Here is a 27,576-nt window from a genome sequence, read left to right as displayed (position 1 = left end):
CGAAATTTTCCATTTTATCGTCGAGACAAGAAGTTGGATCTTAAAAGATTGCACTTTTTGCTCTTTCTCTCTCTTTCTCTCCTTATATATATATATATCTTCTTTCGTCGAATCTAAAAAAATCTGCTATTATTCTCGTATAGCATGCTATCGTAAAACGCTATGTTCATCAAAAAGGAGAGAAATAGGGGAAAAGTGTAAAAAAGTGAGAAGAATCCTTTCGTCTATGCTAGCCGTCACGTATGTCGGCAGGGTGCGCTTGTTTGCACGAGAAATGACAGTCGGCGCGACGTTAATATTAGTATTGTAAACACACCACACCCCCACTTTCACCGTTTGCGTTTTACTCGTAAGATTGCACACCCTCTAACTGTCGGTCCGTACTCGAGGGAGACGTTGGCGGGAGGTACGAGTATAAAACCGAGAGATAAAAAGTAAAAACGTAAGAAAGAGAAGGCTAGAGTGAGAGGGAGAAAGAGAAAAAGGGGTGAAAGAAAGAGAAAGAGGTAGCTACGTCACGCGGTGACGCAGCAGATTACAGTAATGTATCAATCATAAAAGAAATGTATAACTTTTACAATTTTTTAGCACGTTATTAAAAAGAATTCTACTATATCTTTTGTATTAACACTCCAAATATAATAAATATGATTCTAAAATTAAATTTTTCTATATCGGAATTTCAACCTTTTATGTTCATAGAAATGTATATATATATTTTATCTGATCCAAATATTACGATCCATTAATTAATAAATAACACATGTGATCTATGACGTAGATATAATATTGACTATATGGGAATCGTCGGATTTATGAAAAAGTATGGTAAATACGAATTGTTACCACAAGTGTTTCCTGATCTATGTATATTTTATATTTAATATTATCTTTTTGCGGTTTGTTATCGTACGTATCAACCCATAAGATGTTCGCGATTTTTGCTTCTTTATATTTGATACATTCTTCAAGAAAGTCGAGTAAATTCTTCATCCATGTTCGTTCCAAAATAAAAATTTCGTTTCGAAATAATATAGACGGTGAGTAGTCGATAAATAATACAAGTTTACTTACGATATTTGTATACGTGTTGACGTTGGTAATACGATCTCGACAGTAACGAAAATAAAAAGATAAAAAGAAAAAAATGACTCTTTAAGGTATCAGTTTAGAAAAAAATGATGTCACAAATAAATGTACTCGTCGGTGAAGAAATCTAATCTAATCGGTAGAATTGTGTTTCTAAAAAAAATACACTTTAGTTTACCGTTAGAAATGGAGTAGAAACTCTTCTGGTGATGATAGTGATCTTGAGAAACTCCAGTAAAACTTGCAAATAATTTTTTGATATTATCGCGAAGTAGAGTAGTCTTCCTCGTCTAGATCATATCAAGTAAATCGGTTGTCTATCGCTTTTAAATGCTAAATAATAAATTTACCCACAGGATTACAAAAAAAAAAAAAACTGCAGGATCACGGAATTCCCCAAGATGATTTTCAAGTATTGCGCTTTTATGGTTTTTTTACCTTTTATTTTATCACAAAACGATAAATCTTCGCAAAAACTTATCGGTAAGTAAAACGATCATCTTGTGAGATTATTTCAATTTCGAAATATTACTAGTTTAATTATACATTAATTGCCAGCTATAACGCAAGGAAAGTAAACGCCCGTAGCATTAAAAACATATAATAATAAAAGTATCAAAACATTAAGAATAATCTAATTTTATTAATATTAATAAAATCGAGTTGAAATTACTAATATAATATTATTTTAAATTTATTGAAATGAGTAGAATATTGGAAAGTGTTAACATACATATAGTTGCATACATAAATAAAACATTTCGTCCGTTCCGTCCTTGTTGACTTTCTCGTCTAATTTATCAATTGCCCCTTTCTAAAGGCAACGGAAAGGACCCAGCGCAATCGAAAGTTCTCATGCTAATACCATCGCGGAATTGAAGAACTCTTGCAAACGGTGTCGTAATACCTGAACGGTACACGCTCGAATACGTAGCCTCACGGAACAGTAACTGCGATTACACGTGTATACATATATTTTATGTACTTCCTTGAATATACTAATTGTTAGTAAGATCCCTATGTAAGGTATAGCAACGCTATGATATACTCTAATTTAAATTTACGTATCTACCATAACTTTCTCGTATTCTATACGTATTAATATTATCTTATATGTGTGTCTTGTTATTATTTATTTAATAATTTAGGTAATATTACGTCTTATGTTATAATATCTTTAAATAATATAATCTAAATTTCTTACGTACTGTACAATCGAATGATGCATTCCGTTAGTCAATTCCTTTAAAAGACTTGATTAGAATGATCTTTAATCTTTCATCCTTCCTTCTTCGTTCCTACGAGAATACTAAACGTAGTAACTCTCTTTCTTCAGAGAGCACTGAACGTACGCAAATAAAAACCGGTCGAGTAAATAAATAAACTCGTATGACTCCGACAACTTTCCATCGTATATAGTTACATACATACGTACATACACACATCTCTTTTCCGAGAATCGAAAGTAGTGGATAGGACATTCGTATGGAATATGAGTACGCTTATCAATATAAACAAAATATTTTGTTGATAGAATAGAAAGAAAAAGTTGTTATTATCTATCTACTTTTTCTTTTTTCTCTTCCAGTTTGTTGTCGACGTTCACTAAAAAAAATTTTATTTTTCAGAAAGAAACCGGCGTAACTAGTTCATAAAAGCGTTTTAAAATGTAATAAGAATATAGTAAAATCTATGGAAATTATAATTTAAACGACGCGTTGCAGTTCATGAAAGGCAAAAAAAATTGTAGAGAATTTTTTAGCGAAACATTAAATTCGTTATTTCATAGAGACTTTCATTAAAATAAAACAAATTTGATCCGTAAAAAATCATTGACTTTGCTCCGATTTTGAAATCGATCGTATTACCTCCGTTCTAATTATAATAAACCCATAATAATGAAAATTTCCGTTTAATATTTTCCAACTTTAACATTATAGCGTAAAGAAAGAATATAGTTACACTCGATTACATGATAGTACACATTTAACTTTTTATTAACGCAATAATGGCACGATTTAATATGCTTAACTATGTTTCTAAGCTTTAATTTTATCCTACCCTATTTATCCGTTTTACATCAGATATTCACAACGTGAACTAGCCACGTGAAATTAATAGAAGGATATTTTAGTATGTAGAATACCGGAAAATTTTCAAGTCCAAGTTTCGGATCGCTATAAAGTTGATATATACGGTAATGAATTGTTAATTAAATACAAAAACATTGGTATTTACCTATATCCTGGCACTACTACAATAAACGTCGTTTTGAATGGATCGTCAATCGAATTTCAAGGTATCTAAAATTTGAATTTAATTTAAATATCAAAAGATCTTTATTCGTTTACCGATAACTCTTTTCAGCATACATGATAGCATCAAATTCTGTTAGTAATTCAACATCAAAAGCTGAAAAAATTTCATGGTCGAGCAATGGTCTTATTCTTGGGTTCGGACAATTGCAAGTAAGTTAAGTTTACTCAAATTTAGTTGCGCGATATACAATTATTTTACTTTTTCAACGGTAATTATCTTTCTAAAATTCGTTTATTCTAGGAAACGAACAAGGGACATTATCAAGTTCAACAATACCACTTCTTTTTACCAACGAATTCAAGCGGAAGGTAAATTGTATTTCGCATTAATTAGCGCGTACCATGAAGAGTTTTGTAATTACTTATACTTTATTATCTACTATACAGTACTAATCTATTTGAAGCGGTGGAACATGAAATTCGTCGGCTTGCTCGAGTTTGCCTTGAAATAGAAATTTCGAAAAATATAAAAAATATAACGAAAAATAATCTTCAACGTTTCGAAAAAATCAATGATTTCGGATCAGTGATAGTTTTATCATGGCTTGATTGCATCAATACGAATGGGGTTTCATCTTGTACATCCTCGCCTACTAATTCCTTTAAAGTAAATTTAATTATATTTATCTAATATAAAAGGTATTAGATACTTTTATAAATTAATCTTGTAAATATATTATTTTCAGATAAATGCCAATGATTTAATCGACCTATCTATTAGTGCTATAATAGATATGATTAAGGTTTATAATCTAAGAAAGATTAAATTACCAAATATCAATGCAGTTCTTATTTCCAATCTAGGAGTCTTTGGCGTGAAAGGTCAAATTCAAACCTTTAATGGCACTTTCGAGTAGGAAATTCGTTTTACATACCTACATACATACATACATACATACATACATACATATATATAAATATATTTTTCTAGGGGTTTAACGACTATTAAAAGAACAGCAGATGTAATTTTACTTCGAGAAGGCCATAAATATACGGTTTCTTGTGGTTTTGGTATATCTAATGCAATTGTACGGATTAATAAATATAAGGTAAAATTCTAAAAAATTTGTATATGTTTATATTTATACTGACGATTTGATAGTTTATGTAATAATAAATTTATGTTCATGATTTACAGCTTAAATACGGTTTGATAAATATATGTGGCGGAATATTAGGTACAGTAGAAAATATAGCATTAAAAGCTGAAATAAGTGTTGATTATAATACTCCACAGTGCATAATAAAATTAGAGGATATTAAAATATCAGAGTTTGATAAATTAGAAGTGAGATTCACAGGATTGGGTGTAATGAATAGTTTTGGATCGAAATTAATAAATTTGTTTACAAAATTTTTCAAGAATTATCTCAAAAAAGTAATAGAACGAAATTTGATCACTTTCTTGGAAAAGAAAATATCAATACTAGACTGCGAAAAATATAGGACGAAAATACTCTAATGAAATATCCTAATAACTAAGAGCAAGTATATTAGATTAAAATATTTAATAACATGAATATAATTAATCCGTCTTATGATATGCATGTACTAAATTAAATTATACATATGCACGTTGTAACAAATAGACTTGTAATTGAAAAATAAAGAATGATATATATATACAGATTTTTTATTATAAAAATATATGCCTGAGTATTTTAATTCATTACTATAAGAACGATATTGTTTGTTATAAAGTAATTAAAAAATTTATATATTATTATTTACAGTAGTTACAATTGATTTTTGTACATCTTCTTCATTTACAGAAGCAATTAATTTTTCATCTTTCGCAACTACGTTTTTTTCACTGCATGTATTCATGCATTTATCTTTTTCTTGTGTACTAACAGAATTATCACTAATGTCGCTACCTGTATTCAAATTTGATTGGGTTGCTTGTTTCAAAGCTAAATACTCTTCTACGGAACCAGTAGGTTTCGTTTCTACCTTATCATTATTAATTTCTGGTACACGAGATGGTGAAGAATTTAAATTTGGTGAATTAGTAAGTTTAGAAAGTCTCTGACGTTCTCTTAAACGTTTGCGGATTTCAGATTGTATTTTTGATTCTTTTATAACGTTTTGAACATCGTCTGTTTGATAATAACGAGTTGCCCAAGTTTCAGCTGATTTTAATTTCTGTGAATTGGATGAATTATTGTCTACCACCTGTGAACTCTTTTGTTCCTTTATAGTACTATTATCTTTATTTTTAATTTTTTCTTTATCTTTATATTTATTTTTATCATTATCACAATTTTCCAAGTCATCCATATCGTCAGAGTAATTATCTAAATCGATTATTTCCTCAAAATCAGCCAATTTATCCTCATCAGAAATAACTTTTTGTTTTGAATATGACACAGAAGGGGCAGGTTCTTCTTCTTTCAATATATTTTCTGTTATTTTCTCTTTTTCTTCAAGCACACAAAGTTTCTCTTCTTTCTTTCCTGAACATTCATTAGATTTACTATTTGTATTTAAAGAACTTTCAGATCTCACTTCACATTTTGAATGTGATTTCTTTTTCACTTTTTTACGTTTTATGGTATTATCTGCAATATTTGTAGATGACAATGAAGAATTACTTTTATTATGTGAAGTATGAAGATGAGATATTTCTTCATTGGTATTATTAATTTTTTTATCATTATCTCTTCCCTCTACTATTCTTGATTCTCTAACTCCTTGTTCTGTAGAACTGGTAACATTATTTTTATTATTCAGATTCGTTGTACTTTCTATTTTACGTTCATTTTCTAATTTTTGATTTACCCTTGTTCCAATTTCATCATTTTCACTTTCACTAGATAATAACTCAATTGTCGGGGTAGGTTGAACTACCAACACTACATCTTCTTCATCTCCATCCATTCTTTGAGAACTTATAATTTTTTCTAATTGTCGTCGACAATTCTCTTTTGCACTTATTTCATCTTGTCTAGATTTATTAACATGATTTTCTTCAACTGCACCATTATTTGCCAATGTTTTGGATTCACTCGAATTTGGTATTATATCATCTTCTTTACGTATCAAAGCTCTTATAGCCCTAGCACGCATTTCTAATTCTAACAAATCTAACAAACTATCCGCTTCTTTTTCTTTACCAGTTTCTTTCTCTTCCTCCTTTTTAACTTTGATATCTTTATACTTATTATTGCTTCCATCTTTATTAGTATTCTTAGCTTTTAACTTATAATTTCCTACATCCTCCTTTTTGTTATTACTCTGTGACTTTACCTTACTTGTATTCTTATGTTTCTTTACTTTTATTTTTCCAGACATACCATCTTCTTTTTTAATATTATCATCCTCGGTAAGCCATTCCTCAGTATCAGATATAATTTCTAAAGAAGGACCTAACACAGCAAATATTGTTTAAATATTAAAATCCATCATTAAAATTTATATCTGTTTTAGATGCAAGGTGCAACTACCTGATTCATCCGATTCACTAGTATCAGACGATTCTAACATAGGTTTCCCATCCAAAATACATAATACTCGAGTTTTGGACATCCCGCTTAATTCGCTAGCACACCATTCTTCTAACTCTTCAAAATCCATTTTCTAAGATGGATATTTGTCAAATGTATTAAACTTAAAGAACTTATATACGATACTATTAACAGCTGATTCTATAACACTATCAAATCTGATAAACCTAAGATATATCCTTTGTGAAAATTACTAACTATAAAAGAATATATAAACTATACCTTTAATGCTTGTGGTAGCATCATACGTATTTTTTCAGGCTTAACAGATTTAAAAAGTTGACGTGCTAATTCCCTACGATTCGAAAGATAATCTTTCATAGGTTTTAAATCTCTTGCATCTATCTCCTCGTCAGATGATACAGAAGAAGAAGAATACGATGTACTAAATTCCTGTATAAAATGATATTTCAACATAAAAATTCTAAAATCGTTATGAATAATTGTTTTAGAAAACTAACCTCGCTGCTATGTGAATTCTTCTTCGTTTTCGACATGTTCCACACTTATATTTTTTTTTATCTTAATATTAATATTAAATATATTAAATTCTTTTTCTCAATAATTCTATTTCATGTACAATTAACATTAATTTTTATAATTTTAACAATCTTTCTTAATAAAATAACATTATTTACTTCCTACTGCGGATCTGTCAATGACTGCGTACTACCTTTGGTTACGTGAAGCGACATCTACAGATATTTCCACATGAAGGAAAATAATCGATTTTTCTCGACAGAACTCATATCGATATCATAATGAAAACTTTAATCGATGTATCTACTGCAAATAATAATTCTCTTATGATAATATATCTTTTTACAAACATAATTCTTTCTATATTATTTTAACATTATACAAAACTGTGTACAAAAAACGTATCAAAATAATGTAAATGACATTAATGAAAATTATTGTAACTTTGAGATAGTATGGTGAAGAAGATCGACATAAAATTATGCGAGCGATTCACAGATGGCGTGTTTAAAAGTGTATTCTTACTACTCGTGCCAGAGACACTGTCAAGTTATAACCTATCGTATTGTTGACAATAGTTTGTCAACAAGATGTCAGTATTTTAAGATAATCTTATAATTATGTTTCATAGTAAGTATATATATATATATAGTATTCCTAATGTAAATGTGATATATAAAAGAAAAGAGATAGTTGTCTTTATCCATGATTAATGTACTTACAAATTCTTGACAGGTGACAGCTAACCCAACGCATCAAATACATCGTGTTGTGTCTATGCCATAAAAAAAACTTAATTAATATTCACCGCATGATTACATCCCACGATCGGAAGTGCATTAAAACACTTTCGACAGTAGTGCCTAATATTTTGTTGAATATGTATTTTATATGACATAGTAATTTATTGAATTAATAGATTAAGAATTGATACATTGCATAAAAAAAAAGAAATTTAAAATGTTAAACCGATTCAAATCAGTATTGATGAATGCTGTAGGTGTAAGCGAACTTGACCTACAGTATCCAAATGATTCAAACAATGATGTGATGATAGATTATGTCAATTCAAATTTTTCGGTAGAAGTGGAAAATAAGCCTTATAGTCGACCTAGTTTCCTAGGACTTACAGCCGAAGAAACACAGGTATATAATTTTATCAACATATCATATCTTTAAAATATTTTTGTTTTTGTAATTATTATTAAAAATAATCCAAATTTGTAAATAATGAAGTTAAATATATATATATAAAATTTTATTTGATGTTCCATTTTAGGTTAGTGCTGATCATAGAGTAAGACCTATAATAGTCCCAAGAGATTTAAGCCGATTACCGTGGTGTGCTGGTTACGCAGAATGTATAAATGCTGGAAAAAGTGTTTGGAATGAGGATCAGGCATCTGCAACACGAGGAGACCTGAAATTGACTGATATGAATGCTACATTGCCTTATGTTATGTTTTCTATGTTTGATGGCCATGCTGGATATCAAGTAGCTCTTACTGCAAGATTACATTTACACAGAATAATTCTTGTTAGTAGTACATATTTATAGACTATGGTGTTGATTTCTTTAATTTAATACTTTATTACTCATGGAAAGAAATATAAAATTTTTTTTATTAGGAAAGGTTGATTGCTATACCAAGTACCGTACTATTTAATGAAGACGAAGAAGAATTTATAAAAGGTAAAGATTTAGTTACAGGTGCTATCGAATTAGCTTACAGACAAATGGACCAAATGGTAGAAGCTCAAGCTCAAAACGGTGGTGGAGGTTGTACAGCTATTACTATTCTATTTCTTAATGGCAGATTATATGCTGCTGGTGCTGGTGACTCTAGGTTTGTAATTAACTTATCTGCATACATATGTACATAAAATAAATTATATTTATTTTTATCTTTTTAACAGAGCAGTGCTTGTATTAGGAGATAGTCAACGTGCTCTTACTAGAGATCATACTCCAGATTCTGAATCCAATCGTGTAAGAGCTTTAGGATTTTTAAGAAGTCACGAGTTATTGAAAGGTTACTTCACACCATTAGAATTCAAAAAAAGGCCATTACAAAAGGAATTGGGAACTATGGTCCTATATAGAGAACCTTACATGACTGGTTGGGCATATAAAACATTATCTCATCTTGATTTAAAGTTACCTCTTATTTCTGGTCATGGAAAACGAGTAAGTTTAATCGCATGATGCCTAATATAGTTTTTATTATAATATTAATATATTTAATATGACTATTAAAATTACAGAGTAGAGTTATGGGTACTATAGGAGTAACAAGAGGTTTTGGTGATCATGGCTTGAAAGCAGCCAATACAGGTGTCAGTATCAAACCATTCTTATCCTCTCAGCCTGAAATACAATCCTTAAAATTAGAGGATTGCAATCTCACGGAACGAGATTGCATTATCATAGCTACTGATGGATTATGGGATGTTGTTTCTGACAAAACAGCAGCTGCTATTCTTAGAAAAACACTTGCCCCAGATACGCCTTCTTTAGAATATAGGTAAACTAGTTAATAAATTCATCAGACAAAAATAAAATTTGTAATCACGCAAAATTGAATATCTTATTACTTAACATATCAGGCTTACAATGGGTGCACAAGAATTAGTACAAGCTGCTAGAGGTCGATTAATGGGAAGAACATGGGTGGGAAAATCTGAAAATTCTAATGAAAACGAAGACAAACTCGCCCCAATGGCTTCGGTTGATGACATAAGTGTAATGGTAGTACCATTGTATCCATATCTCTGCGAACATAAACAATGGTTAAAGTCAATTCAGCAGGAAAGAAAGTATTCTAATGATTCCTCACACATATCTATCAATAATTCGATACAATAATCATTTATAATTGAATTATTAAAAGTGCATACAAATATTAGTTGCTCCTAGAGAGTATAATCTTATGTATATGCAAATAATACTAATTAGTGATTATTTACATTTGACAAGAAAAAAAATTTTATTTGTACTTTCATATATAAATTTTAATCAATAATTTCGTAAAAATGGTGAAGTGTGTATCAAAATGGTTATTTATTACATACTGCCACTATATAAATACAAATATTTTAATTAGATTTTTGTCTTTATATACATGAAGTATAGAAACTATATTGTGTTATGCTATATATGAATACATATTTATTTAAAAAACATTCCATCATTAATATGTTAACATAGCCATATTATTTGAAATAATCTTCAACTGTATAAGATAGACGAATCTCTTGGCTTTGGATTGTATTGTATTGTATTGTATTGTATTGTATTGTATTGTATTGTATTGTATTGTATTGAATTGTATTGTATTGTAATGATTATTTTTTGTGTATAGTAGTTCTTTACAAGATTTTTCAAAATCAAAGAATATATTATACGAGCATGGAAAAGATTCAAAATCGGAAAAAGAGTTCTGCTTTGTGTTAAATCATTGTCAATAACGTTATATATTATTTCTTTAAAATCATAGCACTTACATGTATAAGCTGGTACAAATTAATCGATTTAGCTGATATCATTGAATAAACTGTACATAGTAAAATCAAAATGCACTGCTCTGAGCGGTATGTAACAATTATAGATTTTATTATATTACCCTGTATAATATTTTCTTTTTAGCATATTACATTGTAATTATTGTATAAAATAAATCTAATAATGCACATATATTAGATATTATATTAATTACGAACCTTTTTATTGAATAAAACTTATTATTATCAGATTTTCTTGCATTCCTATTGACAACAGATGAAAAATAATAACATTTTACAAATACTTCGACTTTACAAAGAGTTTTTATCTCACAAACATCATGTGTATTCCAAATTTAGATCATGGCTGAACATGATACAAAATTAGAATAACAAAGTACAAAAATCCCTTAATTTTGAATAACGGCTTTACGTTCGACCGTATTACTTTTTCCTCTGTAATACAACCTACAAAATTGCAACGACAATAATAATATCCACGCAAGCGTACTCGAAAAGCTTGCTTACTTACATTATTCCTACGCCAAATAATGGAAGAGCCAGGGAAAATAATAACGTAGTACGGCCTATCAAGTTTCGTGCGTGAAAAATCCAACTTATAAATCTTTCGTACGGTGTTTCGCGTTGTTTACCATATAATAAAAACTTGTATTCCTGGTTTATCATTCTATATAAGTTTATTAGGGAAGACATGTTGCCACTTGATATTGACGAAATTTCAGTAGTCACGGTCATTTACATTTTCATTTACGAAGGCGTACAACTGGAATCAATCTATTTTAATTGCGATGTTGAACATGGCGTAAGAAAACGCTTACCGTGATCCTCCTTCGTTTTTTTAATAGAAAAATATGTGTAGTGATCTTTAGTGCCAAACTTAACAAAAGTTTCTTCGAGTCCCGTGAAATTTCACGAGAGCAAGATTACGACGATTGATTTATTACTATGAACAAAAGGATGACTGAAATGAAGAAGAAAGGACCTATTCTGTCGATTAATGGAAACAAAAGTAAATTGCAAACATGTCACGATCATAAACCTCGATTTTCGAGAATGTGCGGCTCCCTTCGGTTGATATTCAATCCATCTGTTGCATAAATTAATTTTCGATATAACAAATTATGCTAATTACGATGGAAATAATGGAAAAATTTTATCGTCAACGATGGCACTCCAAAAAGGGCAGAAGAATCGCATAGCGTAAGGGACAACAAAGCATTTTGATGACATTTTGAAGCATGTTAACGACGCTCAATTTTAAAAAGTTATTAGGGAACGATGTATTCGCTCCCCATTTCTACCTTGGGTAAAAGCCATTGAAATTTCTATCCCTCCAAAAATGTCGTTTTAGTATCGTTTGTCGATGCGAATATACGCATACCTAAACGAGCTAACGAAGAGCTATTACCGGCAAAAAATACTTCGCATCTCTTTCAGGAACGTAACGACGATGAAGATGAAAAAAGTCACTTGACCCAGACGTCTTTTTGTTAGCGACGAAGGTTAATTTATAAAATACTTAGATCGATGTCTGGGCATTTTGCAAACGCAGTTCACTTCTTCCTCGAAGTTCCATGTCAAAAAATGAAAGACGTCACTTTTTCAAACGATGTCATATCGCGGAAACGTTTTTCATGGCGAGTTATAACGGAACGATCAGTCACGGTCATCTAGGTGACTAACGCGAAGGGTTGCGGCGTACCTAATGTTTTCACCCTGGTCTGGATGAGGAAGGAAGAAGAAAAGGAGGGTAGAAACGAGAGGGAGAGTACTTTAGGCCTTATCGGAACGATCGAGACTTAAGGCTCCAGCACTTACCTCGATATATCATCGTTAGGAAAGTTTCGACGGAATCCTGATTCTAACATCAATGACCTCCTACCGATAAATCGTATCGATGTGCCATTGTCTGACCAAAAATCTTTCTTCTTCTGTATTTGCCCTCTTCTCATTAGAGAAGAAGAAACGAAGTGATCTTTAAGCGATCGTTAAATAGTTTCAAACTCACGCAAAGGTCTTCCTCTTCGCTGTATTGATATAGATAGGAGTAATCATAATGATCGCTGGATGCACCGTAACGTATCGCCGTTCCAAGATCTACTCTTAGTTACCAAATTTCAAAGCGAACTTTCATCTGTTACACGGTAGAATGAGGCTGCATTTTGACTGGGCTCCCTAACATCCAGAAGTTCTAAAGTTTCGTGAAAAGCTTAATGAGAAGATCCAACAGTGGTACCTCTCGCACCTTCCCCGGGGTTTACATCGCTGACTTCTCCTCGTTAGTCTACTGCCTGACTCGTGCCCGTTGTCAACCCTCTTAGCTCTCTCGAACCTAATGTCCTTCTCCTGGAAACTAACGCCTGGTTGCCGAACGTGATGCAATGGATAATGCGACAAGTTTGTTGCCAGTAGGATTATATGACCAACTCTCCTGGTTTTCTCATGATCCTTCATGTCCTGCAGCAGATCCGTATTTGTTGTTTCGGTTGAAAGATAAACGAGGATCAAAGCGAATATATTACGATAATAATTGTAATCGGTTCATCTCGGTTGAAGTCATACTACTCTTACTTAATAATAATTGGAAAGGAAAAATTCAACTCCATCGATTGAACGAAAAGAAAGGAAGTTTCCATTCTTTTCTTTCTTTTTTTCTTTTCTTTCTTTTTCCTTATGTTCGTTCTTTCCTCCTGTCTCGCCTACTTCACAAGTTTTTGCTATCATTAACTATATTTTTCTCTCAAGATAATGGTGGCCCGAGTACGACGTCGGCAGATTATGAAACGAGTCGAGCGAGCACCACGAGCAGGATTTTTAAAAAATCTGTATCCGTTGAAAACGAAAAGACAGAAACGATTACCCGCATGTCGTCTCTATTCATATAAGCTTACACGCGTCTCTATCGGGAAAAAGCGGCTTGTGCTAAATTAACATCTTTTTTTGAACAACCTTTATGCGGTGTCACGAACATAGACTACCGTGAATACTTTAAAAAGTTACTCTCGTATATTCCACACTGACAAGATGGAAATGAATTTTCCAACGTTATACGAATCGCGAAATAAATTACCGCATATCATTGATGACGGTTTAAAGTAACGTAATATTTTTCATATCCTCGATATACTTATTCTTATATTTTTCTTCTCGTAAAGATAAATGACACAAAACTGTAATTTCCTCCTAAATTCATTTTTACGTCGGAAACTGTAATTTCCTACTATATCGTTTTACGATATAGAATCAATAAATTATTAACATAAGTAACATTACTTACCATTTGCTTAAACAATAATTGCGATAAAAAATAAGACCGTAAAATTCTTGTTAGCTGTGATGCTAGATCATAAATACTTTATTCTGAGAAAGATAAGAGTCAAGTGTCTTATTCGTAAAGCGTTTCGTAATAATTAAACTTGAATCATATCTCGCATCAATAATTATATCAATCCGATGCTTTTATCTTTTAGCAGTAACAAGAAACACTTCAGAATTTATTTTTTTCTTCTTTTTTTAATATAATCTTGGAAATCTTCCTCATTTTATATCGTGCACGCGGGCACGTGCGAGTGTGTGTGGGTATAACTTTTCTTTCTCAGAATCTTCGCATGATCGATCAGCCGTTCCGCCGGTTAGAGTGACAAATGGCGTTAGGTGTTACCTAAGCTAGTTACAGATCCTTCGGTAAATATAGACGGACAAACGTTTCCTAATTGTACTGGGAATTGTTTACGCTACGCTTGTAGCTCCTTCCTATCTTCTCCCTTTCCTTCTCTTCCTCTTCCTCTTTCACGATTATTCCATGTTTGCCTACACCGTTTCTTGCTCGGCTCTGTCATCTCTTCCGGAAGAACGGACGACGGTCGAGGCAAAATTCTTGGTATAGGCTAGGCTACAGGTCCTAATTAAGATCCTAATGTTTGTCGTTGGAGTAAAAATCGTTGGGAGTCTCGATAAATTAGCGAAGCGAAAGAACAAGGAATAATGGAAGAAAAAAAATGGTCTCGTTGAACGGTCTCGTTGAACGAACCCATTCACGCCGAGCAGTCAGTTTTGATTATGAAAACAGGATAAAGGAGGGTTCGTCAGCGCATAGCACCTTCAATTTCATGAAATCCGGTATGCCTACCGGGCCAACTGAAGAAAAGAATTGGAGGACCACTCGAGAGTGCCAATTCACCCTACTCGAGTTCATGATTCGTTAAAAAGTGCCAGAACAAAGGAATATTTTGTTGAGGAGAGGAGAAAAAACGGTATAGAGAGAGAGAGAGAGAGAGAGAGAGAGAGAGAGAGAGAGAAAATGGAGAGAAAAGGACGAAAATCGAGTGGGTGGATCGCGGTAAAACGTAATAACGGGCATGGGAGTGTTCGAGCGGTCGAAAGCGCAGAAGTTCGAGCTCGTAATCGACTAACGGCCGATTATTCGACCTTATCGTGAACGCAAATGACATGTATGCGCTTTACCGCGATCATGGTTGAAGCAACTGTGGCACTCAGCTATGCGGTGACGATCGAAGTGCCATAAACCAAAACTATCGTGCTCTTCCTCCTACCGATAGCAGATTTCTATTCATAATGTATTTTCGACAAATAGCGAGCTTATGATGCTCGTGACTCGAACTAAGCGTATTACCGATTAGCTATATTAGAACGAGCATATAACATAGATAGACGCTTTTATAGAGTCATAACGTTTATTCATACATTGTACATATATAAAGTACATCTACATGTATAGGAGATATCATAGTACAAGTAGGTGAACTTATCACTTTCATGCATTATATAAATCGAGATTGTTATCCGTCTATTAAAAATCATCATTACTAACTAGATTATCTTCTACGAACTGTATGTTCAATTTTTAAAAATATCGTTTTATACTTCGACACTCCTATACGGGGAATTTATTAAATTATACGATATTCGTTATACTTATCAATTCTATCTTTGATCGTACATGATATTCATTTGTGCTCGTTAAAAATCTAATCTCGTCGAATCGAATGTCTCATTGACTTTTTTGTTAAAATGTGAATCGGATTATTTTTTATTTTTATCTCTTATTTTAACGTGAAAATTCTCGAACGACGATTCCTACGAATTATTCTTTCCTTTGTATTTTTTCTTTTTCGATAACGAGCCGCATCGCCAGCGACGAATTATTCTTTCATTTTATTTATCGAAAACATTTCTCCGTCGCATTGGTTCGTAATATATGTTAACTCACGAAAAGAAGCGAAAGACTTTAAGTAATGGAGAAAACTAGTAGCTGTCACTCCGAGTCTTATAGGGACGGTCAGCGAGCTGCGGGGCTGCGATGGAAGTTTTCTGTTCGCCTAATTGTCCTAACGGGTGACCTCGCCGTTCAGTCGTACTCTTCTCCCTCGTTGTTGCTGCCATCCCTTTGCGCTCTCTCTCTCTCTCTCTCTCTCTCTCTCTCTCTCTCTTTATTTTATATAATATAACCAGACAATTATGTTAGGTTGAAAGACAAGTAAGTAGGTATACGAAACATTACGGACGTCGGATCGAAAATGGTAAGGGAATTAATTAATCATGCGAAGAAAATAAGATCTTCGTAGGTAATAGATATGAAAAGGTATGAAGAGCGTATTAAACCGTAAGACAGAATTAGTCACAATTCGCATTGTTCTTGGCATCCCGCCGACGGCTTGTCCGTCGTACGCTAGAAAGAGCCGACTGCACTTTCCATCTTGGAATATCGTACCTCCTCGAGTGAGCTCGTTAAGCTCGTTGAAATCGAGCTACTCTCTGTCCGGTGTTTCCAAAGTATATCCCGGGATAATTAATGGCGAAACCATCGAGATACGGCGATCGTGCGAGCGCATCTCCTTGTGGCCGCCGTGCTCGCGACAGGTGGCAGGAATCGAGTAGTCCGACCAGTCGAGAGCTTCGCCCATCGAATGAATAATGCGACCGTTCTTGGGCTGTATGCACTGATCTTAGCTGGAAGAGAACGAAAGAGAAAAAGAAAGAGAGGAAGAGAGGGGTGAGGGAGAGAGGGAGTGAGACAAAGAGAGAAAGAAAGGAAGAAAAACAGGAAGAAGGACAGAAAGAGAAGAGAATCGGTGGTCGTGCTCGAAGGACGACTTCCAAGGCGGCATTTCGTTGAATATACGCGTAGAGAGGCATACTTACCTCTTTCGAATAGTAAGAGACAGCGTACAGAGGAAAATACGAACACGGTCTATGGCCTCGTAGGCATAAACTTCTCGCATATACCAAAGTTTCGAATCGGACCCAGGCGAGCTTGCATTCATCGTCCATCGGACTGCTTCGTAGCATCAGCAGTCCCATTCATGATGGTGAAACGTGCTTTGCAGTAAATTAACGTTACGCTAGACGCGCGTCTGCTCATTGCCAAGTGATACACCAACACGTTTGCGAGAATTGCGTACTGCCTTGTTAATTGAAACCTCGTAGGACCAAGTTCTGCTTTCAAAATGGCTTCGCGACCAGAGAAACGTGCTTGAAAAGAGTTCTCGCAAGCGTCGCTTTGGATTAATTAAGGTCTATTGTTTGCCACATAGACACTAAATAGTTGGACATTGTGGTCCGGTTGTACGATCAAAACGTTGTTTTTCCATTTCCCTCGTTTTTCTCGTTTATTTTTTTCTTTCTATCCTTTTTGTGATCCTTTATTCGTTTAGGTTCCCACTGTCATCGAGAAATCTGTTCGAGTCTGATCAAATTTCATGCCTGTTAGAAGGGATATTGCGTCGACATGTATCAAGCAATTGACTTAATGATTCGAGGGAATCTAGTCTCGCTGCAAACCTAAGTGCATACACGGGTTACATATTGAATGCTTACACGGTTAGCAAGCGGCTGAGCAAACTGCCGACAACGGTCTTGACAAAGCGAAAGCTAATCTCTCTCAAGTAGCAAATGATATATTCTTGGAGAAAGCAAGTGTGCTTTGAAAAATATACCGGTTTCTTTTTCCGTTTAAGAAAAATTAAATCGTTCGTTCGAATTAACGATGATTGGACAAAGATATCGGTTTCGTTTGAAAACGATTGATAACGAGAAAAAATCAAGAAAAACCTATAGATCAATAAACCTTAGTATTTAAGCTAAGAAACGAAAAATTATAATAATGTCTATGTAGATATCGATTAAACTATGCAGTAATGCTTATGGAGAGTAATGTTCCCTGCTGAGAGCCCGCACGTGTACGCACACCCTTCCACGTAAATCGGTGATGGCACGTATGTAGGAACCGAGGACGCTAGCAAGTATAGTAGGTATGTTTGTGACGAACAGTGTACACATAGCAAGGTCGTTGAATTAGATGGAGATGGCTTGCTCATGAATTACGGAGGTCGTCTATTGTGGAATGGAGGTCAAACACCTTACTGAGGGTCTAGGTCCATTCTCAGCAATCATTACGATTCGCCTGCATTTGAAAAAAATATCTTGATAACGATTATTGAAACTCATGTACTGTTACGTCTTATTTACGTCGCAATTTTGTAAAAGTGGCGAAGCAAACATATCAAGCATATATATCTTCCTCTCTTTATACTTACATAGTAATAAAAATATTTACTTTGTCGTAACAATAAATCTATAACAATATTTTTCTCATTACTGGCATGAGTTAAATATTAAAAATAAAATTCCCGAGAAGTATCTTCCTGCTAATGCTAGGAACGATTTCCTTCTTTTTATGCTTTTTTTCGTTTAATCTCCTTATGTATTTTTAACTAAATTGAGTACCGGTATCAGAAAAAGCCACGATGATAAATTATCTTTCTCCTTACTTTCATACGAGTAAATAACATTAAAGACATAACAATAGAAATGATCGAAAACTCTAGATTAACGGTGAATGTATTACAAGAATATTAAATTCTTTAAAAAAAGCTTTCATAAGTATACTGTAAATAGATACAGATAACGGAAGATAAGAGAGATAAGGACTTCTAAGGTGTATTTAAGCGGAACGTTGACGTACTTTGAGCATAGTCGAGCAAGTTTTTTAACGAGTAAAGTAGAACAGTAAGAATCAAGATGTTCGCGCAAAAGTTGATGATCCTCGTGATCGTGGTTGTGGCTGCTGTGACGGCTGTAGAATACGTCCCAAGGGCTCATTTGGAAGAATATGCTGCCAAATCCCACAACTTGACTGTTGGATATAGAATGCCAGGAGACAGGCTCATCCTCCAACAAAATGTCGTAAAGAAATCTGCATGGATGCGAATTGTAAAGACGACAATGACCTTCAATATCCCCAAATACAAGCAGATCACTATGGTCAGTGCTCATGATCGAAAGACCGATGGTACAGGAGCTTATTGCAAGCTAATACGTGGTGGTCCAGGATACGGAAATATAACCCTTAACTTTGAGAGTCAAAGAAACCACGGCATCAACTTCACCGTCTATATCTATGCACGATGATAAAAAGGGAGAGAATATTGATACTAAACCTGTAAAATTGTTTATAATGTTATTACGACAATGTTTCAAACATAATATTTCTTTCGTCAATGTATCATCAAATATAACGAGTAAATAATTTCTCTGTTAATTATATTACATCATTGTCAAAATTATTTGTTTTGAATCGCGCGATTGGAAATGAAATAAAACAGGAACGGGAACGTGGCTCTGATTATCCTATAATTTAAATTGGAAATAAACACCGATGTTGCTTTTGATATCTTTGCAAGATTAATTGGAAATGGCTCTTTGTAAATTTATCCGATCCGGTAATTTAATCGCTCGAGATGGAAAATGCATCGAGAAGTTCTGGATTCTCTACTCTTCGTTACTTTCGAGAAACGAGAGACGTTTGCGCGCGAGGTAGCGTCGATAATAATGCGATTAACGCGAAGGGACAGAGATCCGGGAGAAAAACAGAACGAGAAGAATTCGCTCGTGGAATGCCTTTCTTGTACGCGCTAATGAAGGAGCCCGTTCCTTATTGAGACTCCCGATAATTCCCATCTATTTTTCCCTTTCCTTTTCTCCCACCCCTCTGCCTCTCTACTTCTTTCGTGCCATTGGGAGAACACAACGAGCTAGCTTCGCAGTCATGCTGCTTTCCGAAGGAAAAAAGAAAAGGAAAGAGAATGACCTTTCTTCGAGAAGGTTCACACGAATAGTACAAATTTTCACGTAGGTATATGTAGAGTGTAGGAAATGGAGTAAGAAAATCCAGCTTGGATATTGTTGTTCTTTCATGGTTACTTCGATAACAGTTCAGTTGTCGAAGTAATATTGTAAATCGAGTCAAGACCATCAAAATTGCAAAAGGAAATACTTTTGAACTCGTTGAATGACCTAATAAATTTCGTTAACTTAGTTATTTTATCTTCCTTTTTTTTCCTCTCTCTTTTAATAATATGAGGATTCTCGTACGCGTTGAAATATTTCTTTAAAATAAAATAAGAATTTTATTCATATTGACAAGTAGTTTAAAGAGGATGTAAATTTTCGTTAATTCTACTGAATTATTTTCTAATGAATTTTCAAGAAGAGGAAAATAGAAGTGGATCGATATCGAATCAAATGACCATTGATCGTTATTATCGGATCTGTAAACGACGAAATCAATTATTTCGACAATTTATAAAAAAATATTGTATCGATTATATCTTGTCATTCTAGATAGTAATCTTTCGGAGTTCACTAGCAATAGATACAAATACAATCAATCATAGAGCTATCGCTGAATAGATTTTGAAATTAAATTCAAAACGCTTTGCTTGATCTAAAAATATCCAATTTTTGTAATTTACTGTTAATAAATACTTATAAAGAGACGTCAAAAATCATGTTATGTTCATTAACATTTTTATCGATGTTTCGAAACATCATTATTGATCTATCATATCGACGTTTTACAAATGGTAATTTCAAAGTTCATTAAAAATACATCCATTCAATCGAAAAAATATCCAGATACATTTTTAAATCAAATACATATGTGTGTGTATATATATATATATATATATGAACACTTTATTTATTTATACAGATAATACTTTACTTTACTTAGTCTGAAAATAATTATTCGATTCCGATGACTAACTGTAGGTACATACAAATATAGAAACATTAAAACTCATGATATATTTTCTTTCCATGTCAAAACATTATAAACCAGACTTTTAAAGTTGTCGTTTGAATCGATGATGACTTCTCTAGAAACTTGTAAGAAGTTGAGAGATACTTTTCAATCTTCTTTCTTTCTTAGACACGTGTCAGTCAGCTAACAAATCTCACATACATTGATCCGAATATCGCGTACATTTTTTTCTTCGTAATCATAAATCGAGACATCTACAGCTATATGCGGACGACAATGCATATAAAGCATGTTATTTCTATCCAAGGTAGATATATACGGGTTTTCGAACTTTCTCAGTTATTGTCGCGGTCTATTCTTCGTGAACGTTATGAAGAGACGTAATAGACACGACCATTTATTCTTAGTAAAGAAAAATTGAGGTCCAAGGTGCTATATACGAATGATAAAGTTTACAGATCGGCTTAGCATTGTGAATGGTAACACGTGTTATCGTAGCTGAAATAGTAACGTTGTTCATTATGCATGATATGATCGTATAAAAATAAAATTGCTTGTGTTACCGTGCTATGTTCGTTCGTTGACGTTATTGCGACCTATGTTCACGACATTACCGACATTTCTAAAGTTCTACTTTAAAAGATGAACGAGTTCCTAGACTTTACGTTAATCGTATACTTACTTGCATCGACAAAAAAAATTTCTATATGTACATATAACTACTTACTCTATTTTAAGTTAGAGGGTTATAAAATGTATTAATATTTTATAGAAAACGATATACTCTTAATAATAGTTGGCTAGTTATATATTTGAATAATTGTTTTTTTTTTCTTTTTAATGATATGAAAAAAAATGTTTTGAGTTGGATACATATTTTTAAATATAAAAATGCAAAACAAAGTAGTTCTTAAAACGATGATTCTGGATAAGAAATTTTATACTTTTTGCGTTCGCTGGTAGTCGTAGGAAAAGCCACGACTGTAAAATATAGAGCGGTCATAAAAAGAAAATTTAAGTCGCAGCAATTTGACCGAAAGTAGAGGGAGATTTTCTGCGAAAAGAAAATGCGCAAAAAGAAACTCATAAGATCATAAACCCGTAGCAGCGTGCATTCGTTCGGTTATCGTTTGTAAAGTTGCGATACCGAAAAACACACATATATATATATATATATATATATATATATATATATATATACACGTATACATATATGTATATGTACACATAAAGCTATGAAAACAGTGTTGGATAGATAGGCTGATGACAGAATCGTGCGAGAATGATAGAATAAAAAGAAAGAACGAACAGACACATTCGCGTGAGTTCATTTGTTGTGACAAAAAGAATTGTCCGTCAATCTTGAACAATAGTACATACCCATTATTTGTCAATTTTAAGAGGAACACAGTAGTTACTATTTGTAATCCAAACCAACAACACTACTTTAAGGGAGTAACGACGTTAAGGGGGTTACGACCATTCTCATTTCTTTTACCCTTTTTCTCGCACGTGTGTAGTCATCAACGCTGCTCGACGTGTAAATTCTTGTATTGTATATGTACCATTTTGCATATTACTTGACATGAAGGACGTTAATAGATACACTATGCAAGATACGCCATGCTTTTCCTAACTTTAATCCTTGGTTAGATGTTTCATTGACACAAGAGTAATACACACAGGGGATAGAACTTCAGAGGCAAGTGGTATGTACATACGAGTATGGAGTGTACATTATGCGTCAACGATGGAATCGCAAGTATTACGCAGCAAGTCCTGAGTAAAATGCTTTTAATGGATTGAATATCTGACTTGCATTTTCCGTTTGAACTTTCAGGTGGCACCATTAACTTGGATTCTTGTCGAGTTCATTGCTGGTCAAAATGTTCAATCTATCGCTCTTCTTGGATTATACCGGAAACGTTTTTTTCTACCTCTCTATTAACTTATTTCTTACGTCAATAATTACATCGATATATAACTGTGCGACTCTTGTTGGTACTTATAGTATTGATGATCATGATCCTGTGTAAGTTCAGATATCAGATCCTTGATCCTTTGAAGCCAATCCGGCCTGTTGATTGGCCGTAAACGCAAGATCAGAGACTGGACATCGACACGGCTTCCACGTGGATCAACTGTGGCGACCATGTGGTCAGCTCGTTAACCGATATGAACTGTACATCCACATAGGGTAATCGACGTTGTGTATACGAGATGAGCAATTGGCTAATATCCTTTGACAGGATTATTCGAGAAGGAATCGAATTGACGTGATTATCGTATCGGAAAGGAAGATAACGATATTTTTAATTAAGATTGCTTCAGGGTGCATCTGTCGATGAAAATAATAATGAAAAAAATTTTGATAGATTTCGATTGACCTTTTGTTTATAAAAGAATTACACCGCTGACGAACAGTAAGATTCATTATTTCTTCCGCGATAATATAATATTAGCATATTAGCTGAATTGCAGCGTACGTTGCACTCTAGAAAATGGCGTGACATATCGTGCGAGACTCGAGAGAAGGCAAAGGACGCAAAGTGGTGGGCGTTGAGACAGGTAGATAAACTATGAACGATGGTAATAGCCGACGGAGGCATAAGGGTTTTACGTCAATGAATACTACCCTGACATTTTGGTGCCTTTGCGTCTATCGATTCCGTCTTAGCTCGACATCTCGCGTAATTCCAAGTGGAATAAGAAGCTTACAGCGTATTGACATATCGCGACACTTTTGTCTCGCCTTATTATCGAATATTTTATTTCATTCTACCCTTCGCGGTTCTGCGGAAACGACTCTGCGAATATAGATCGTAATGTGATATTTCTTTCTCACTGGATGGTCTCTAGAATAATCGGATTTACATATCGCTGCGTAAAAATAAACTACCCCGAGGTAGAATCGTTAAGAGGATGTTCATAGCGATGGTGTATGCTATTCTTGTAACGCAAGTTCGTCGATACTCCGGAGGTTTACATCTGTCCGCAAAAAGGGGTAAAACGGATTGCGAATGACGTAGGAAACACGAGTATGTTTGCGTACGAGGAATACAGAGGGTCGGGAGCCAACTCGTAGTTTCTCGTTCTGGTCAGTGGAAAAGGCTCGTCTATAACAGTCGGATAACTTATGTCACGGAGCTTGGATATACGGAACGGTATCGATCTTAGCATTAAATATTTAATCGTAGAAAGAAAGTTCAATACACGTACGACGAGGTTGGTTGTCTTTCAAAGATAGGCCGGTATTCTCAAACCGAATACTACTACAGAAACGAACTAGCACGCGACTACGCTTTGTTCGTTCTCTTTGTTTGCTAAGACAGGAAAACTTTTATTACTTAGAATCGTCCGTACGACTTTTATTGACGTTTGAAGGAGATTAGAAGAATAACTTTCTACTTAACAAAAAAGCAAATTTCGTGTTAAGCTTAAAACGATTCTGATGTATACTTATAGATTTGCATAGATAAATATTTACAAATCTCGTTTTCGCCAAGTAGAGTTGAATCTAGGGGATATAGTTATCTCGATTACTCTTCGCTAACGAGCTCGCAGCTCGATTCGGGATCGAGTCGTTGAACCTAGCATGGTAGTTGCGTTCGATCGTAAAAATTGATCTTGATGTGTCGCACTGTGATTGATTACCGTATCTCGTGTTGTAGCTGTGCGCGTGTATCGCTTTTTTGTCGGGGCTAACGTACCAAGCGTTGCTACTCTCTTTTCCTTCCTTCCTCTCTTCACACGTTCGGCTTGATCTTTCTAGATTACTAAAAATATAAAACGGAGAAATCTCTTCCAGCAAAACGATATAACTTGTAGCGAAACGCGTTGATAAAACTGATAATATCGGAAATTCGTCGATTTGATCTACGGAAGAAAAAACTTTGCGTGCTTTTTCTTTTTTGCTTTTTTTTTTTTAACGCATGTTATGCAATTTCGATCGAACACGTTGATATTACGAGTACCAAAATGAACGAGCTCTACTTAAAAAGAAAAAAAAAATTATAAAGAAAGCAAAGTTTCGGCGAGTTCGAATAAAGTTTTCATCATTCTAGAAAGATTAACTTTATACTTAAATTGCGACTATCTTAGAAATTCCTAGAAATGGAGGAGGCGTCTGGTCGGTATTTAAGAGTGAACTTGTTGGAGGATTCCGCGCAAATACCGTCAGGACGAGTATGATTTCCGGTGGTTGAATTTTTGAATGCGGAAATCGTCTGTAAAATTTGCTCTTTGCTTTTTTAACGAGCTTATTCTGAGTTCAGTTATTAATTACGAGAATCGGGTATTTTTTGCTATGATTTTTCTTAAACGTACAACCACAACCGGTTACGATACTGTATTCATCGAGATCCAAACGAACAATAGTTAAAATTGTATCTTGTTTTATTACTCCGGAAACGAACTGATTCAAAACGCGCGTTCATTGCCATGAATTTCACTTCGATTTTATTGATATCGATGTCGACATCAAAGTCGTTATTACGAATTGCACGAAATTATCTGCATATGGATATCTATATAGATATTTATATCTGTATATCTATATATTTTTATCGTAACAGATGCAATTCTTTGATTTAATGTTGAAGCGTGTATTTGTGAAATAGAGAGGCGTCCTACACGAGTTGGCGTTACGAAATTAAATGGTTTAATTCTCCAACAAACGATTTACGTGGTTGCTCATCATTTCTGTTTAATATGGATGCAGTTACATTATCAAGAGAATGGATTTATAAATAAATGTTGCTAATTACATTCCCATGAAGAAAGGTATACTTTTCAGAAATAAAACAAAGTCCTGTCGTTATCGAAAAATTTATTTGCGAGACATCTTATTCGGTTCCACGCTCCTCAACGATTAAGAGAATCCATTCGAGTCGACGAATTCATTGTGGATGGAAGGTTTCATGAGACTTTGTACATAATGAGAGATAGGGAGAGATAGAAATAGAGAGAGAGAGAGAGAGAGAGAGAGAGAGAGAGAGAGAAAGAGAGAAGATGAGAACGATAAACAGGACGCAGATAGGATCTTCCCAGAGTCGGCGAAACCAGCGAGTTTCTTGCGGTTCCCCCGTGATTTTCCTTCTTTTACGTTACACTTTAAAAACTGTTTTTAGATAAGGAGACTTTAATATCCCGAAAGCTTGCATCTTGCCGATGGCTTTCCCGCGTAGACGCCATGCAAATATTAACAGTCTTATCGTAGTTGTAATCTTTGGACTCCGATTCGACCGAACGATTTAATTGACAAATTAGATCGCGAAGAGATTAAGAGACGAAAAGAACGAAAAAAATTGTTAAGTCGTAATTAATGAATAAGATGCTTGATATAATCTAAGGCGATATAGGGAGGAAATAAAAGATACAAAGAAATTATGGAAAGAGGAATAGGAAAGTCGATTTTTACGAGACACATATGCTCAACGAACGATGTGCCTCTTTAAATGTAGATGCTAGGGAGATATCGCGTAACCCAGGATTGTAGCGCGCTGGCTGAAATTAAAACAGTAATGATTTTCCGGGCGTTAATTACGCGACACATGCACGAGTCTTGCACACCCCCTAATGAGAGGGGTTGTGTCGCGTCGTCTAGCTCGCGAAAAATACTCTTTCTCTTTCCCCAACGCTAGCTGCGAAGCGAAGAATATTTTTCATACGTTCCCTCTCTCCCTCCCTCTCTCTCTCTCTCTCTCTCTCTCTCTCTCTGTCCCTCCCTCTTTTTCGCTCTCTCTTCTTTTTTTTTCTTGTGTATGTGAAATACACCACCCGTGAAGAGTACTTAACGCACGAATTTATCTCGCATACTTCTTAAAAACAAAAGGAACGAGGGTGTCGCCAGGAGACATACCGGAAGTTTTAAAAAGGAAACGTAGCTTGGTCTTTCGATCGTCTGAACGAGGACGTAGAAAATGCCGAGAGAACTCGTCGAGATTTCGCCTAGCGACAGTAGATACGAATCGCGGATTTTGAGAAGGCTTTGTCGCGATTCGCTACGTTGGTGCGGGCATAACCTACATTTACAGTGAGAGAGATACAAAGCTCTTTCAAGAGTACGGGAGAGTACGGAAAGTGTACAGATACAACACATACGGTTCTTTCACTCTCGCATTCGAAATAAATTTGGAACTACAAAAGTGAGAAATATGGATAAACAGATCTCCCGTTGCAATAGAATTATTTTGGAATATTTCGGAATGAAGTGAAAGATGAACAACTAAATATCTTAATACTTTTCATTTTCGAATACAAACGAACAAAAAGCAGATATTCCTATTAAGCTATACGTTATGAATATGTACGAAATTTGCTCTAAATGTCCTCGATTTTATGTAAAACCGAATTGGAACGGCTAAATAAACTATCACTGTTTAAAATAAAAATGTATAGGGAAATGTATACACCTATATATTATACATATACGTCGTATAAAAACGGCTGGAAAGTTTGTTATGTTTAAATGTTTACCAGCAATTGTTTGGCGACCTTTCCATCTGAACTGCCGTGTTTCAATAACCATCGCTTTGTTATATCAACGCCTAACAAATGGTAATACGTTGTTCACATGTAACACGAAAAGGATCTTTTT

At 34.1% G+C, this 27,576-nt stretch overlaps 4 protein-coding genes and 1 long non-coding RNA gene across 6 annotated transcripts; 3 read left to right on the top strand and 2 right to left on the bottom strand.

Annotated features, from left to right (window-relative positions):
* The first annotated feature begins 946 nt into the window (after window positions 1-946).
* Window positions 947-5,012, top strand: LOC122632328. Its single transcript, XM_043819013.1, has 9 exons — window positions 947-1,040; window positions 1,446-1,572; window positions 3,224-3,388; window positions 3,457-3,557; window positions 3,649-3,716; window positions 3,795-4,014; window positions 4,094-4,260; window positions 4,339-4,456; window positions 4,546-5,012. Exons 2-9 carry the CDS (start codon window positions 1,491-1,493, stop codon window positions 4,867-4,869), a joined length of 1,245 nt encoding a protein of 414 aa, XP_043674948.1. The 5' UTR covers window positions 947-1,040; window positions 1,446-1,490; the 3' UTR covers window positions 4,870-5,012.
* A 96-nt stretch (window positions 5,013-5,108) lies between these two features.
* LOC122632327 (uncharacterized protein PFB0145c) lies at window positions 5,109-7,435 on the bottom strand. 2 transcript variants are annotated; one of them, XM_043819010.1, is made up of 4 exons: window positions 7,375-7,435; window positions 7,136-7,306; window positions 6,854-6,986; window positions 5,109-6,775 (listed from the first exon to the last, which is right to left on the bottom strand). In XM_043819010.1, the coding sequence occupies exons 1-4, from the start codon at window positions 7,408-7,410 to the stop codon at window positions 5,121-5,123; spliced, it is 1,995 nt and encodes a 664-aa protein (XP_043674945.1). In that variant the 5' UTR covers window positions 7,411-7,435; the 3' UTR covers window positions 5,109-5,120. The 2 variants fall into 2 exon arrangements, with proteins under 2 accessions (XP_043674945.1, XP_043674947.1); XM_043819012.1 differs by lacking the exon at window positions 7,375-7,435 and having other exon boundaries at window positions 6,854-7,062; window positions 7,136-7,270.
* Window positions 7,436-7,873: 438 nt separating this feature from the next.
* LOC122632378 (protein phosphatase 1H) lies at window positions 7,874-11,092 on the top strand. Its single transcript, XM_043819088.1, has 7 exons — window positions 7,874-8,023; window positions 8,129-8,539; window positions 8,673-8,930; window positions 9,023-9,240; window positions 9,311-9,581; window positions 9,659-9,918; window positions 10,001-11,092. The coding sequence occupies exons 2-7, from the start codon at window positions 8,354-8,356 to the stop codon at window positions 10,257-10,259; spliced, it is 1,452 nt and encodes a 483-aa protein (XP_043675023.1). The 5' UTR covers window positions 7,874-8,023; window positions 8,129-8,353; the 3' UTR covers window positions 10,260-11,092.
* A 1,960-nt stretch (window positions 11,093-13,052) lies between these two features.
* On the bottom strand, window positions 13,053-14,339 carry LOC122632381. Its single transcript, XR_006327862.1, has 2 exons — window positions 14,193-14,339; window positions 13,053-13,372 (listed from the first exon to the last, which is right to left on the bottom strand). It is a non-coding gene; the product is annotated as an uncharacterized LOC122632381 (long non-coding RNA).
* Window positions 14,340-18,890: 4,551 nt separating this feature from the next.
* Window positions 18,891-19,605, top strand: LOC122632380 (probable salivary secreted peptide). Its single transcript, XM_043819089.1, has one exon. It carries the CDS (start codon window positions 18,956-18,958, stop codon window positions 19,343-19,345), a length of 390 nt encoding a protein of 129 aa, XP_043675024.1. The 5' UTR covers window positions 18,891-18,955; the 3' UTR covers window positions 19,346-19,605.
* The last annotated feature ends 7,971 nt before the right edge of the window (window positions 19,606-27,576 follow it).

The sequence above is a fragment of the Vespula pensylvanica genome, chromosome 10, assembly GCF_014466175.1.
Source record: "Vespula pensylvanica isolate Volc-1 chromosome 10, ASM1446617v1, whole genome shotgun sequence".
Lineage (NCBI taxonomy): Eukaryota > Metazoa > Arthropoda > Insecta > Hymenoptera > Vespidae > Vespula > Vespula pensylvanica.
Note: the sequence above shows the minus strand (reverse complement) of the source record. Positions and strands in the feature narration are given on the sequence as shown.

Coding starts and splice junctions, on each gene's coding strand:
- LOC122632327 (XM_043819010.1), bottom strand. CDS start 7,410: ATGTCGAAAACGAAGAAGAATTCACATAGCAGCGAG. Junction 7,307..7,374: donor AGAATTCACATAGCAGCGAG/GTTAGTTTTCTA, acceptor CATTTTATACAG/GAATTTAGTACATCGTATTC. Junction 6,987..7,135: donor TGCTACCACAAGCATTAAAG/GTATAGTTTATA, acceptor TATCCATCTTAG/AAAATGGATTTTGAAGAGTT.
- LOC122632378 (XM_043819088.1), top strand. CDS start 8,354: ATGTTAAACCGATTCAAATCAGTATTGATGAATGCTGTAGGTGTAAGC. Junction 8,931..9,022: donor ATTTACACAGAATAATTCTT/GTTAGTAGTACA, acceptor TTTTTTTATTAG/GAAAGGTTGATTGCTATACC. Junction 9,582..9,658: donor TTTCTGGTCATGGAAAACGA/GTAAGTTTAATC, acceptor TTAAAATTACAG/AGTAGAGTTATGGGTACTAT.
- LOC122632380 (XM_043819089.1), top strand. CDS start 18,956: ATGTTCGCGCAAAAGTTGATGATCCTCGTGATCGTGGTTGTGGCTGCT.
- LOC122632328 (XM_043819013.1), top strand. CDS start 1,491: ATGATTTTCAAGTATTGCGCTTTTATGGTTTTTTTACCTTTTATTTTA. Junction 3,558..3,648: donor TTGGGTTCGGACAATTGCAA/GTAAGTTAAGTT, acceptor CGTTTATTCTAG/GAAACGAACAAGGGACATTA. Junction 4,261..4,338: donor ACCTTTAATGGCACTTTCGA/GTAGGAAATTCG, acceptor ATATTTTTCTAG/GGGTTTAACGACTATTAAAA.